The following is a 13,313-nucleotide window of genomic DNA, read 5'->3' on the forward strand; positions in this document are numbered from 1 at the left end:
AACGGTTCTGCTTTAGGCTGCCTGAAGCTGCAGATACTGGCTCCTGTACCTTCTGCCTGAAGGTAGCAGGGAGATGAGTGTGTGGCCAGGATGGTGTGGGTCTTTGATGATGCTGCCAGCCTTTTTGAGGCAGCGACTGCGATAAATTCCCTCGATGGAAGGAAGGTCAGAGCCGATGTTGGGCTGGGCAGTGTTTACTACTTTTTGCAGTCTCTTCCTCTCCAGGGCGCTCAAGTTGCCGAACCAAGCCACGATGCAACCGGTCAGCATGCTCTCTACTGTGTACCTGTAGAAGTTAGAAAGTGTCCTCCTTGACAAACTGATTCTCTGTAATCTTCTCAGGAAGTAGAGACACTGATGAGCTTTCTTGATAATTGTCCACGCTAAAGAGCTTCTTGCCCAATGCTTGCAGACTTCTGTACTTTGTTCACACACCTTTCGCTGAGGCGATGTCTTAAACTCTTATTCTTAACTCTATTTCATTTGGTTATTCCTTCATTGTACTTTAATATGTTTTTGCACTACTTCAGATTGAACTACAATCTTGCACTATTTTCCTGTTTTGCACTCTTCAGATTTTTAGACTTCAGAGATACAGCTCAGAAACAGGCCCTTCGGCCCACCGAGTCTGCGCCGACCAGCGATCGCCCCGTACACTAACATTCACTGTCCTAGTGGCACACTGGGAATGATTTACAATTTTACCAAAGCCAATTAAACTACAAACCTGTATGCCTTTGCAGTGTGGGAGGAAACTGGAGTACCCGGATAAAACCCACGTGGTCACAGGGAGAACAAACAAGTTCCATACAGATAGCATCCGTGGTCAGAATTAATCCAAGCTCTCTCAAGCTGTAAGGCAGCAAATCTACCCGTGTGCCACCGTGCCGCCTACTCATTGATATATTTATCATACAATGTCCTTACTGTTTTATTGTTTTGCACTCTATACCACAATTCTGCTGCTTTGCACGTGATATTTATTGCTGTATTTGGGGCGGTGAGGAAAGATGAAAGGACAGCTGCTCTCTCTGCATTATTAGGTTTTGTGCAGTAAAAGTTATTAAATGGCCGCACAGATTATTTTTTAAATTCAAAACTAAGCTACATAACGAGTTCTGCTGGCACTTTAATCAAAGACTATCTTAAAACGAATATTCTTGGAGGAAGGAGAAATAAATGATACAAGTGCTTAGGGGAGATCTGTATCTGCTTTGAGTCATGCTGTCCAAAGCCATGGTCACACATAGCAGATTAATTAAAATGAAGGATATCAGAATAATCAGAACACATTTTATTTGGCTGAAGCATTTATAAGGCTACTGGGAATTCATAGGTTCATAAGGTATAGGAACAGAATTTGGCCTATCAAGTCTACTCAAGCATATTCATTGACTTGGCCTCCACAGCCTTCCGTGGCAATGAATTCCACAGATTCACCACCCTAGTTACAGAGTTTGGATGGGGAAAAGCCAAATAAATATTAAACACAAGAACTAGAATTGTTAAACCGAGGGAGTGCCAGACTCCCTCAGACTGTAAGAACAGAGATAGACGGTGCAAGTTATGTTACGGGTCACATCGTTACAGGAAAAATCATTGATTGTAACCTTTCCATCAGTTCATAATTGTCAGCTATGTGATTGACTTTTAAAAGATTACTAGACCAAGTGGGACCCGTTGGGTCCCTGTCACACAGGAGACCTGGTCCCCCAACACAATCGTTCACCCAACGTAATATTTCACCACTCATCCATAGTCCCCACGGGCGGCCCGGTTTCCCAACACAAACCGTTCCCCCAACGCAATATTCCACCACTCACCCATAGCCCCCAACTGTGCAGGGGCGGTTCATTTCCCCTTATTCACCCTCCCTCATTTTAAACTTTAAAAAAATGCAATGCAGTTGCTAGGGCTGGCAGGACTCAGTGTCCTGGGATTGCAACATTGTAGCGGGCAGGGTTACAATCCCATTGTGATGTCATAGCTGCTAACTGCCAGACAGATGGATTGTTTTTCTCAAAGTGGGATTTTGTAAAGTTAAAAATGTGAATAACTTGTAAAATATGACATCAATCTGAACGAAGCTTGAGAAATACACACCACAAGACAATTGTGATTAAAGAGGTCCAAAAATTGTAGCGGTACCGTGTACGATCACGCACACACACAGAATCACAAACAAGATGAGAATTTTAGTAATATATAGATAGATGGTAGACTGTGCAGTTCAGAAAAAAGATGAACATTTGTCAGATATTGATTTCTTATGACACACATTATGTGGCAACTAAAATCTAAGCTCAGCGGTTTGAAGCAGTAAGTCAACAGCATTTCTGCCGCTAAATATTGAGCTCTCTTAAAACTGATAACTTTTTTTACTGTACAAAACTAGATTGTAGAAGTAAGGATGTAAATGCATTGCAAGCAGTTCAAATAAGGTTTACTAGCTGAGATATCTTACGTGGAATGATTGAACAGACATTGTATGCATCTGCCAAAGTTCAGAAGAGTGAAAGGCAAGTTTATTTCTGCATATAAAATTCTAAAGGGTCTTGACAGATCGGATATGATGAGAAAATAGTCTCTTGTGGGAAAATCTAGAACTAAGGGTCATGTTTAAAAATATGATGTGGCCCATTTATTTGTATTTTTTCTCTCCGACGTTCAATAGTCTTTTAAACTTTCTTCGAGGGGTAGTGAAAGCAGAATATTTGATTTGTTTTCAAAAGCAGAGGTTGGTAGATATATTTTTCATGAACAAGGGGATGAGGGGTTAGCCTGGGCATATGGGACAGTGCAGTTGATGTTACAGTTTGATCAGTCGTAAACTTATGGAAAAGGAGTGGGTTCGATCAGCCTGGTGACCAACTCCTGCATGAATTTGCATGTTTATATGCAAGATAGACATTCACCTGTTTATTAACAAAATGTTAAAATATCCAAGAGCTGTATAAGCGATGGATTACTTTTGAGAACTTTCGTTGTTAAGAGCCTGTCCCACATTCACGATCTAATTCACGACCTACTTTACTCGTGGACATTTTTCATCAGGCTAGAAAAACGCCCCGACCTACTTGATGCCACGAGTACCTACGACTAGCATCACAGCCTGCTACAACCTATCTATGACCTCCTACAACCTCGTGACGACCATGCTGCGAGTACGAGTCAAGGGCAAACTCGGCAGAGGTCGTGAATTAGGTCATGAAAGTGGGACAGGCCCTTTAGGCTGTTGACCATATTCCTCACTTTTCTCCCCCTTCAGCTGTCACATACAGCACAATCCTCCAACATTTTCGCCACTTCCAACAGGATCCTATATCTTCCCATATCCACCCAGTTCCGCTGAGACAGTTTTCTCCACAACTCCCTGGTTAATTCATCTCTTCCCACCCAAACCACCCCTTCCCCAGGTACTTTCCCCATGCAACTGCAGGAAATGCATCACCTGTCCCTATACCTCCCCTCTCGACTCTGTCCAGGGACCCTGACAGCCCTTTCAGGTGAGGCACAGGTCCACTTGCACCTCATCTACTGGATCCGCTGTTCCAGGTGTGGTCTCCTCTATATCGACGAGACCAAATGCAGGCTCAGCAATCGTTTTGTTGAACACCTTCGCCCAGTCCGCCTAGGCCTAACTGATTTCCCAGTTGCTAAACACTTTAATTCTCCCTCCCATTCCCACACTGACCGTTCTGTCCTGGGCCTCCTCCAGTGTCAGAGTGAGGCCCAACGTAAATTGGAGGAAGGGCACCTCATATTTTGTTTGGGCAACGTACAACCCTGCAGTTGTATAGGGCTCTGGTGAGACCACTTCTGGAGTATTGTGTACAGTTTTGGTCTCCTAATTTGAGGAAGGACATCCTTGTGATTGAGGCAGTGCAGCGTAGGTTCACGAGATTGATCCCTGGGATGGCGGGACTGTCATATGAGGAAAGGTTGAAAAGACTAGGCTTGTATTCACTGGAGTTTAGAAGGATGAGGGGGCATCTTATAGAAACATATAACATTATAAAAGGACTGGTCAAGCTAGATGCAGGAAAAATGTTCCCAATGTTGGGCGAGTCCAGAACCAGGAGCCACACTTAGAATAAAGAGGAGGTCATTTAAGACTGAGGTGAGAAAAACCTTTTTCACCCAGAGAGTTGTGAATTTATGGAATTCCCTGCCACAGAGGGCAGTGGTGGCCAAATCACTGGATGGATTTAAGAGAGAGTTAGTTAGAGCTCTAGGGGCTAGTGGAGTCAAGGGATATGGGGAGAAGGCAGGCACGGGTTATTGATAGGGGACGATCAGCCATGATCACAATGAATGGCAGTGCTGGCTCGAAGGGCCGAAGGGCCTCCTCCTGCACCTATTTTCTATGTTTCTAGTATGAATATTGATTTCTCTAACTTCCAGGAACCCATGCTTTCCATCCCTCCCCCACCCTATTTCTCCAACTAGTTTCAATGTCCTTCTGATTAATTTACTGATTGAATGCCTCGTTGTCAGCTTCCCCTCAGTAACAATGAACCATTCTACATTTCCTTCACCATTGTCTGCTTTGATCTGTCATTTTCACACCTTACACTTCCATATCTTTAGACTCCCATAGCTTTAGACTCCCTATCCTCCGACTCTCAGTCTGAAGAAGGGTCTTGACCCAAAATGTCACCTATTACTTTTCTCCAGAGATGCTGTCTGACCCGCTGAGTTACTCCAGCTATTTGTGTCTATCATTGTTACGTACAGTATGCAGACAAGGCAGTCAGTTTGCACACAAAGAGCAAATGAGTTTCAGATTAAATAATCTGTTTTTAACCTTTGTGTTGGGGGAATAATATTGGCAAAAAAAAAATTGAACTTCATAGAATCATTGAACAGCGAATCCCTATTGTGAAGATATTCGACCAACTGTGTCTGATATGGCTCTTTCTAAAGTAATCCTATTCATGGTATTCCCCCTTCCTTCCCCATATTTATCCAATTTCATATTGAAGGCAATAATGGAATATGCATCCATATTCGGACCATGGCTTTCTTCCTCTCAACATCTGTAATCTACCTCAGAACCAGGGCACTCCCAAGATTACCAAGCCCCTCCTTTTCAAATGCCACTCTCATCCAGAGAAATAGACACTCCATTATTGTGGTCATGCCTTTAACCATTATAAGTTGTATGCACTGGAACTTCATACATTAAATTAAATTAAATTTCTTTATTTATATAGCACATTTTTAGTCAACTTGCATTGACCCCAAAGTGCTTCACATAATTACATTCACACACACAGGCAAAGATGGGTGAAGTGTCTTGCCCAAGGACACACACAGGCAAAGGTGGGTGAAGTGTATTGCCCAAGGACACAACGACAGTATGCACTCCAAGCGGGATTCGAACCAGCTACCTTCCGGTTGCCAGCCGAACACTTAGCCCATTGTGCCATCTGTCGTCATGAAACTATTGGCTTTACTCCCCTCCTTCGGTAACTGTCACAAATGCTCTGTATGAGGTCCAGTGACAAGTTCCCTCAAGTAACATGTCTGTGAAGTGCCTCGGGTCATCGTGCCACATTAGGGGCCACATTGGAAACATAATTTGGTTGCACTTGATGTTTTCTGTATTCATGTTTGCTAATGCTTCAATTTTGGCACTTAATCAAACTTTATTTTAAATTTCGTACACACAACATTGTCTGTGCTGGAGATAGACACAAAAAGCTGGAGTAACTCAACGGGTGAGGCAGCATCTTTAGTGGAAAAGGAATAGGTGATGTTTGTTCGTGCTGGACCTTTCTATTATCTCATCCAAAAACTTCAGTCAAATTGGTCAATTTATAACATTTGCTCTTACCAAAATTTATTTTATAAATAATTCCCAAGTAAGAGTTAATTTTCTCCACAATTTAATGCTTCTAAAAGCTTCTACACTACTAATAATAAACTGACTGTCTGACTTGTAATTACAGCATTTAACCTTCTCTGTGCAATCGTCGAGGTTAAGGTAGAGGCAGCGTCCCGATTTTGGGAGCCGTGGCTCTTTTATTGCTCACCAGAGCAAGCGGCAAGGGTTGTTCAGAAGCCGTCTGCCATCAACATAGCACTGTGTCAGCTAGGTAATGAGAACAGGTCCAGCATGAGAGCTTGAATCTACAGCCTTCTGATAGAGGTGTAACTGAGTCAACGAATCTAAACAGGCACTTATGGATGAGTAACAACTTGAAGGGTACTTGAGCACCACTGTAATTAAGTTGCAACTAGCGCCTTGTATTGATGTTTCTGCCTAATAGAGGCTCTGGAATATAATTCTAGTTTTACTCCATTGAAAGCTTAACAAATGTGCGGCAGTATCCACATCAAAATTGATGGGGACATTTGGGCACCAACCATTAAACACAAAGTAATCGAAACATTCAAGAACAAACTTTAAAAAAGATGTATGTGCACTCAAATGTTATGGTCATAATACCAGATAGCCAGTTGCAAGATAGGATGGATGTTAAGGCTGTGTGTAGACTACTAACTAATTGCAGCAGCTGCTAAACTGCAGTAAATAACACAACATGTTCACTAGGGACCTTAAAGGGTTGTAATCCTGCCACACCTAACCATCTGGCCCTAGCACAGTGCGCAGACCCTTTGGCAATAACTCAGGCTTCTATCAGGACACGACTTGAATTCAGCCCAGTAAACCCTGTCCACTGCTCCCCCACAACATCAGCATGCTGGTGGCCAAGTCGGGAAATGTCCCAGAAAAATAGCTGAACGGAAACTTGACTTTGTTTTACTCCTGGTATTATGTGCAACAGTCGGCATCCCAGACTCTTCCATCTCCTTCCCCGTCAGCCTTCTCCCACTTGCCGCATAGGCACACCAGATGGCTGGGCCGAGTGATATACAGTTCGGCAGGGTCTTGGTGCCAGGAAATTTCAAGGCTCAAAATCAGACGTCAAGAAAGCCTGCCTGCTGATTACAAACCTTCCTCTATCCCCCTTTAACTGATACATATTCCTCCATAGTGAGATTACTGAGAAAACTCTAAGAACAACAAAGACACAGACTTATAGGTGGTCATAAACAAGGATTTTTGATGCAAATCCTGAAAGATGTTGCTCCAAATTAGTTTGTTTTGTAAAGTCTCTCTCGGTTTTGTCCTCCAACATAAAATAGCTTCCTTGTCACAAGTTTGTCAAATAACTCATATGTCTTAGCCTATTAATCTGCCTACTACAATGTGCAATCCAATAGGTTGAGTATAGGAGCAGGGAGGTTCTGCTGGAGTTGTACAGGGTCTTGGTGCGACCACACCTGGAGTATTGCGTACAGTTTTGGTCTCCAAATCTGAGGAAGGACATTATTGCCATAGAGGGAGTACAGAGAAGGTTCACCAGACTGATTCCTGGGATGTCAGGACTTTCATATGAAGAAAGACTGGATAGACTCGGCTTGTACTCGCTAGAATTTAGGAGATTGAGGGGGGATCTTAAAGAAACTTACAAAATTCTTAAGGGATTGGACAGGCTAGATGCAGGAAGATTGTTCCCGATGTTGGGGAAGTCCAGGACAAGGGGTCACAGCTTAAGGATAGAGGGGAAATCCTTTAGAACCGAGATGAGAAAAACATTTTTCACGCAGAGAGTGGTGAATCTGTGGAATTCTCTGTCACAGAATGTAGTTGAGGCCAGTTCATTGGCTATATTTAAGAGGGAGTTAGACGTGGCACTTGTGGCTAAAGGGATCAGGGGGTATGGAGAGAAGGCAGATACAGGATACTGAGTTGGATGATCAGCCATGATCATATTGAATGGCGGTGCAGGCTCGAAGGGCCGAATAGCCTACTCCTGCACCTATTTTCTATGTTTCTATGTTTTTACTTCTATTCTGCACTTTTCCCCAGTAATCCAAGAATGAGTCAACCCAATGAATAAACTTGTATTCTACAAGTGACAATGTCGAAAAATCGTGTTTGAAATCACAACCACATGCTTACACAGTTTATTGAACTAAGTGCATGGTTGCAACTGTTAACTGCGATGACCAGGTTTTTATTATAATATATTGCCATTGCTGGAATGACCACTTAATATTTTAATCAGGTGGGCTATTTTCTTTCAATTGGACAAGATACATATATCTGCCTGAAGAAAGGTGTTGACCCGAAACGTCACCCATTCCTTCCCTCCAGAGATGCTGCCTGTCCCGCTGAGTTACTCCAGCTTTTTGTATCTATCTTCGGTTACATATATATACACATCAATCTATAAAAATATTATTGACTTATATTGCAGAAGCTAATTTTAAAAACGGCTGTAAATTAGCTTAATTTCAAATGTAATTGAGAAATGTGAAAAAAAATAGTAAGTGCTGGATTAACTCAGTGGGTCAGGCAACATCTCTGGAGGACATGGATAGGAACGGGACCCTTGTTCTGACCCGAATCGTCATCTATCGAAGTTCTCCAGAGATTCTGCCCGACCCGTTGAGTTTCTCAGCTCAAACTTCCACCATCTGCTGTTCCTTGCTCTCCCATGTAACGGAATAGCCTTGTGTACTGTCTAGGAGGATTTCAATAATTTTGCTTATTAAAAAAGGAAGCAATTGGATTTATATTAACAATGCTTCCAAGTGCTTTTGAAATGCAGTCACCTTTGCAAGGTTTGCAAACAACAAAGTGGAAATGAATGGATTTTCGTTTTGCCCTTTGATGTTGATTGTGGGGTAAAAATAAATGGCCAGGTTATCTATCTCCCCTTTTTCCTTTGCAATCTGATCTACAATATGTATCCGACAGAGCAGCCACCACCTTAGTTTAATATATAATTTCATGGGTGACACTCCAAGACTCTCTCACCTAACAGCTAACAATAAGCTGTTTCCTTTATCATTGTTACCTGCTTGCATATTTTCCATTCATTTGTTCCATATCCCTCTAAACCACTGTTCACATCTCGTACCCCTTTCCCCTGATTAGTCTGAAGAAGGGTCTCGACCCGAAACGTCACCCATTCCTTCTCTCCAGAGATGCTGCCTGTGCCGCAGAGTTACTCCAGCATTTTGTGTCTATCTTCCGAGTACTCTCTCAGCATTGCATTGGAGAGTCTGGTTAGATGTTCAGCGTTCAAGCTTCTATCGTGGGAGTCAAACACAACACCTTCTGACTCAAAGATGAGAAATCCAGCAGCCGAGCCACAGCCGACATCTACACCTACATGTCGGTTTGCATGGTGTAATACTGGCCAGTCACAGAGCCATTTCAGGCAGATTTATTTGAAATGAATTTAATAACTTGAATAAAGTACCTTTTCTTCAGATAAGAGGCTTTGGACAGATGCAACACAGGTGTAAATAAGAAATCAACAGGAGCAGAGAGGGATGAAAAATGACTACCACACTTTTAGTAATAAAAGTATAATGATGATGCAAAGAGGAACAATCAAAGATATGTCTTGTAGTCATAAAAGGTGCAAAGCAAAGGTTGGGAGAATAACATTAAAGCAGACATGAACCACCTGCTCTGTATAACAGCTACACCCTTACATTACATTAACTCTCCAAGGCTTTGATATACCTGAAAATCTTAAATTACAGGGGGAAAAATTCCTGCCTCTATTAATGAACGTCTGCAATAAAAAAAGCCCGAGTTGACAAATTTAAGCCTTGCATTTAACATAATTTTAAATTGCTCAATAAACAATTATACATAATCCTTAAGTGAGAAGCAATGTTTACACTTCTTTAACCTTTTATTGCGTGTGGTAAACGGGGTGTTTTTTCCCTCTTACAAGGAGGAATACAAAGTTGATTTCAGGCGAAGCCTAGCTAAAATTCACTTCTATAAACACACACGGCTGCTGTGCCAGAGCACATGCATACATACAGCAGTAGCATAGATTTTAAGGCAGCATTGTGATTAATAATTCACAAGGTGATAAAATATTCAGTTTGATGACAGAGATGTGGATTCAGTTTTAGCACTGAAATGTTGACGATCCATAGTAGTCATTAGTATTTTACCCCCACAACTCGCTTCTGTTACAGGACGCTAAGAAATTTAAAAAAAAATAGCAGCAGCAGGACATATGTTCAATGAGATCAGAAAATCGCGTCCCTTGCGAGTTCGCTCAGTGCTCATTGCGTGAAGCTGTGAGCAAATCTCACTTCTATATTGCTGAAATAAATAATACTTTCGAGATAACTCCGACATCGAACACCCTCAACATGCCAAGACGATGTGCTGTGTGTGTTTATATTTAGCTTTTTACTCTCAGCGAGATAAGTTGAACAAGGGCAGAAAGAAACCACAAGCAACGATGGAAGCGGTTCTTCTCACTGGCGCTTTGTGGTGGTTTTAATTTGTGTTGCAATATATAAAAAGAACCATGGAGCAAAACACAAAATAACAATCAAAATGCACCGTGATGGAGATGGCATATAGGGAGCCGGATAGGGAATGGGTTCCGTTACTGATGTACCCTTTCTGCTGTCTCTCTGAGTCTCCTGCTGAATGCACAGCGCTGTTTGTGCAGTCCCGGTGTGTAGCGGTTTACAGCGCGGTGTACAGTGTGAGCGGGGAACAGCTACACACACACACCATCGCTGCTCCACTTGACGCAGTGAGCATTTCTCACAGCCTAGTCCCATACAGATGGAGCAAAGAAAAACACCCACAGCCTCCTCGCAACTGCATTTAACCCATCATTATATATACAATAATATATATAGATTAAAATCCATTGTTTGCAATTCTGGACCAGACCTGGGGAAATTACAAGCAAACACACACACACACACACATACACTCGATGCAATCTGTGATTTGTTTAAAGCGGCCACCAGAATTCATTACAGAACAAAAGGAAACGCGTGAATGATTGACCCTGGGAGCGTCTTTCGATACAATTTAGTAAGTTTGCTGACCGGCGATTATTTGGAAATTGAACTGCATTTAGCATTTTTTTGCTTGGGAATTTGCTTGCAAGCACAATTTAAGACAAAAACCCATTGTGTCTCTGCCTCCGATCAATAGGACAGGGAGAGGGAGAGGGAGAGAGAGAGAGCAAGAGCACATGGAGATTGCAAACGTCCCGATCAGCCGCTGTTCCCTACACTCGGAACCAAAGATACTAGAGGAGCTCTTTGCTCTGAGCCATCCACAACAACACCTTCATCCGAGCAAGCAAATACAACGCGTCCTCTCTCTAACCTGCCAGCGCTATCCCACTCCTAATTCCACGCTGCAAAACTATTTCCAAAGCAAGGGATGACACATAGAAACATAGACAATAGGTGCAGGAGTAGGCCATTCGGCCCTTCGAGCCTGCACTGCCATTCAATATGATCATGGCTGATCATCCAACTCAGTAGACTTCTCTCCATACCCCCTGATCCCTTTAGCCACAAGGGCCACATCTAACTCCCTCTTAAATATAGCCAATTAACTGTGGCCTCAACTACCTTCAGTGGCAGTGAATTCCACAGATTCACCACTCTCTGTGTGAAAAATGTTTTTCTCATCTCGGTCCTAAAAGATTTCCCCCTTATCCTTAAACTGTGACCCCTTGTCCTGGACTTCCCCAACATCGGGAACAATCTTCCTGCAACTAGCCTGTCCAACCCCTTAAGAATTTTGTAAGTTTCTATAAGATCCCCCCTCAATCTTCTAAATTCTAGCGAGTACAAAGCGAGTTCTATAAAGACAAATGAGCAATGAAAGAGAAGATATAGACACAGAAAGCTGGAGAAACTCAACGGGACGGGACAGGCAGCATCTCTGGAGAGAAGGAATGGGTGACGTTTGGGGTCAGGTTCACATTGAAAGAACCTCTTTGCCTGATGTTTCTCCCAGCCCCCCCCCCCCCCCCCCACTCTCTGGCTCCCTGCATCCCACAGATGCGCCTCTTCCAAAGGGGTTGGGTTGGGTTGGGTTGGGGAGGGTAGGGTTGGGTTGGGGAGGGGCAGAGGGAGAGGGGGGGGGGGGGGGTGAGATCTCCTAATTGTTCATCCACAACAGCTAAAACTCACCGCAGATACTGTAACAGAGACTGCAAACCCTGTTATCTGGTGGACAAGGGACAATCTCCCGCATGTGTGTGTCTATCTGGGGGGATAAGCCACGTCCTAAAGGGCAGGACAAATGCCAGCTCGCAGGTTTAAATGTCAGAAGGACGCACACAAGAATCGTTCAAGGGCCCTCTCTTTCCCTTTTCATCTTTTTTTTTTGTCCTAAAATAAAAACTTAAAATGATCTCAGTAAGGGGTGGCCCAGGGAGGCTGTTTTGGAGCAGCGGGAATATTACAGAAAAAGTGCTGACACTGGAATGGAAAACATTTGCGGGTGTGAAAATGTTGTCCCTTCTTCAGTGACAGCAACACACACACACAGACACAGACACACACACACACACACACGCAGACACACACACACACACACACACACACACACACACACACACACAGAGACGGGCGGGCGGAGAATACAGCGAGTCCCTTTAAACACAACCGAGCGCTGCAGCAACTAAACTCCCGGGACTCACCTTTGGCGAGGCGGAGGATGATGCCCAGGCTGAAGGAGAGGATGAAAGTGGAGGAGAAGTGGAGTGTCCTCATGCTGACCGTCCTCTTGTGTACCTCTTGCTCAGGAGCTCCGTCAAGCAGGGAGTTGCAATTAGACCAGACCAGACCAGACCCCCCTTTGCCTTTGCTCCAGATCGCCGCGTTGTTTGCAGACTGGTCAGGTCACACACACACACACACACACAGTGGGGAGGTTTGGCTTGGATGCAGCCACAGCCACAGCCCCAGTTCCAGCCACAGCCCCAGTTCCCAGTCTTGAAATCGACAGGGCAGGACAAAGCCTTCTTTTCCACTCTCTCTCCCTCTCTCTCACACACACACACACTGAGACAGACGCCGGATGCCCGTTGTCACACCACAAGCACGGAGCAGCAGTGCAGCCCGAGATAGCGCTGGCTGATACTGATCCTGATCCACTGCCACTGATAGAGACACAGCGCCGCCGCTTACACGTGTTCCACCCGCCCAACAACAGCCAGCCAGCTAGCCAGCCCCCTACTCACCTACTTCACACACACTCCTCCCTCCCTCCACCCTCTGCATTCAAACATTTAAACCTCTCCCCACCACCCCTCCTCATTTTAATTCCCATTCTGCATTCAAACCTGCTTGGTAACATTTCCCATTTAATGTTGCAAAGGCAATGATTCCAACCTGCCTTTAAATCAAAGATACTAGAGGAGCTTTAAATAATACCGAAGCTGCACAGAGGTCAGGCAGTATCTCCTGTAAAATGCTGCTCTTGGCATCTTGCT

At 43.8% G+C, this 13,313-nt stretch overlaps 1 protein-coding gene across 3 annotated transcripts in view; it reads right to left on the reverse strand.

Annotated features, from left to right (window-relative positions):
* The window catches only part of edil3 (EGF like repeats and discoidin domains 3), a 317,094-nt gene extending 304,017 nt beyond the window's left edge, over window positions 1-13,077 (reverse strand). For all 3 annotated transcript variants that reach the window (XM_033017237.1, XM_033017236.1, XM_033017235.1), the window contains exon 1: window positions 12,519-13,077. In XM_033017237.1, coding sequence (XP_032873128.1) covers window positions 12,519-12,591 — 73 coding nt within the window. In that variant the 5' untranslated portion in view covers window positions 12,592-13,077. The remainder of the gene's footprint in view (window positions 1-12,518) is intronic.
* Window positions 13,078-13,313: the final 236 nt, after the last annotated feature.

This window comes from Amblyraja radiata, chromosome 3 (assembly GCF_010909765.2).
Source record: "Amblyraja radiata isolate CabotCenter1 chromosome 3, sAmbRad1.1.pri, whole genome shotgun sequence".
Classification (NCBI taxonomy): domain Eukaryota; kingdom Metazoa; phylum Chordata; class Chondrichthyes; order Rajiformes; family Rajidae; genus Amblyraja; species Amblyraja radiata.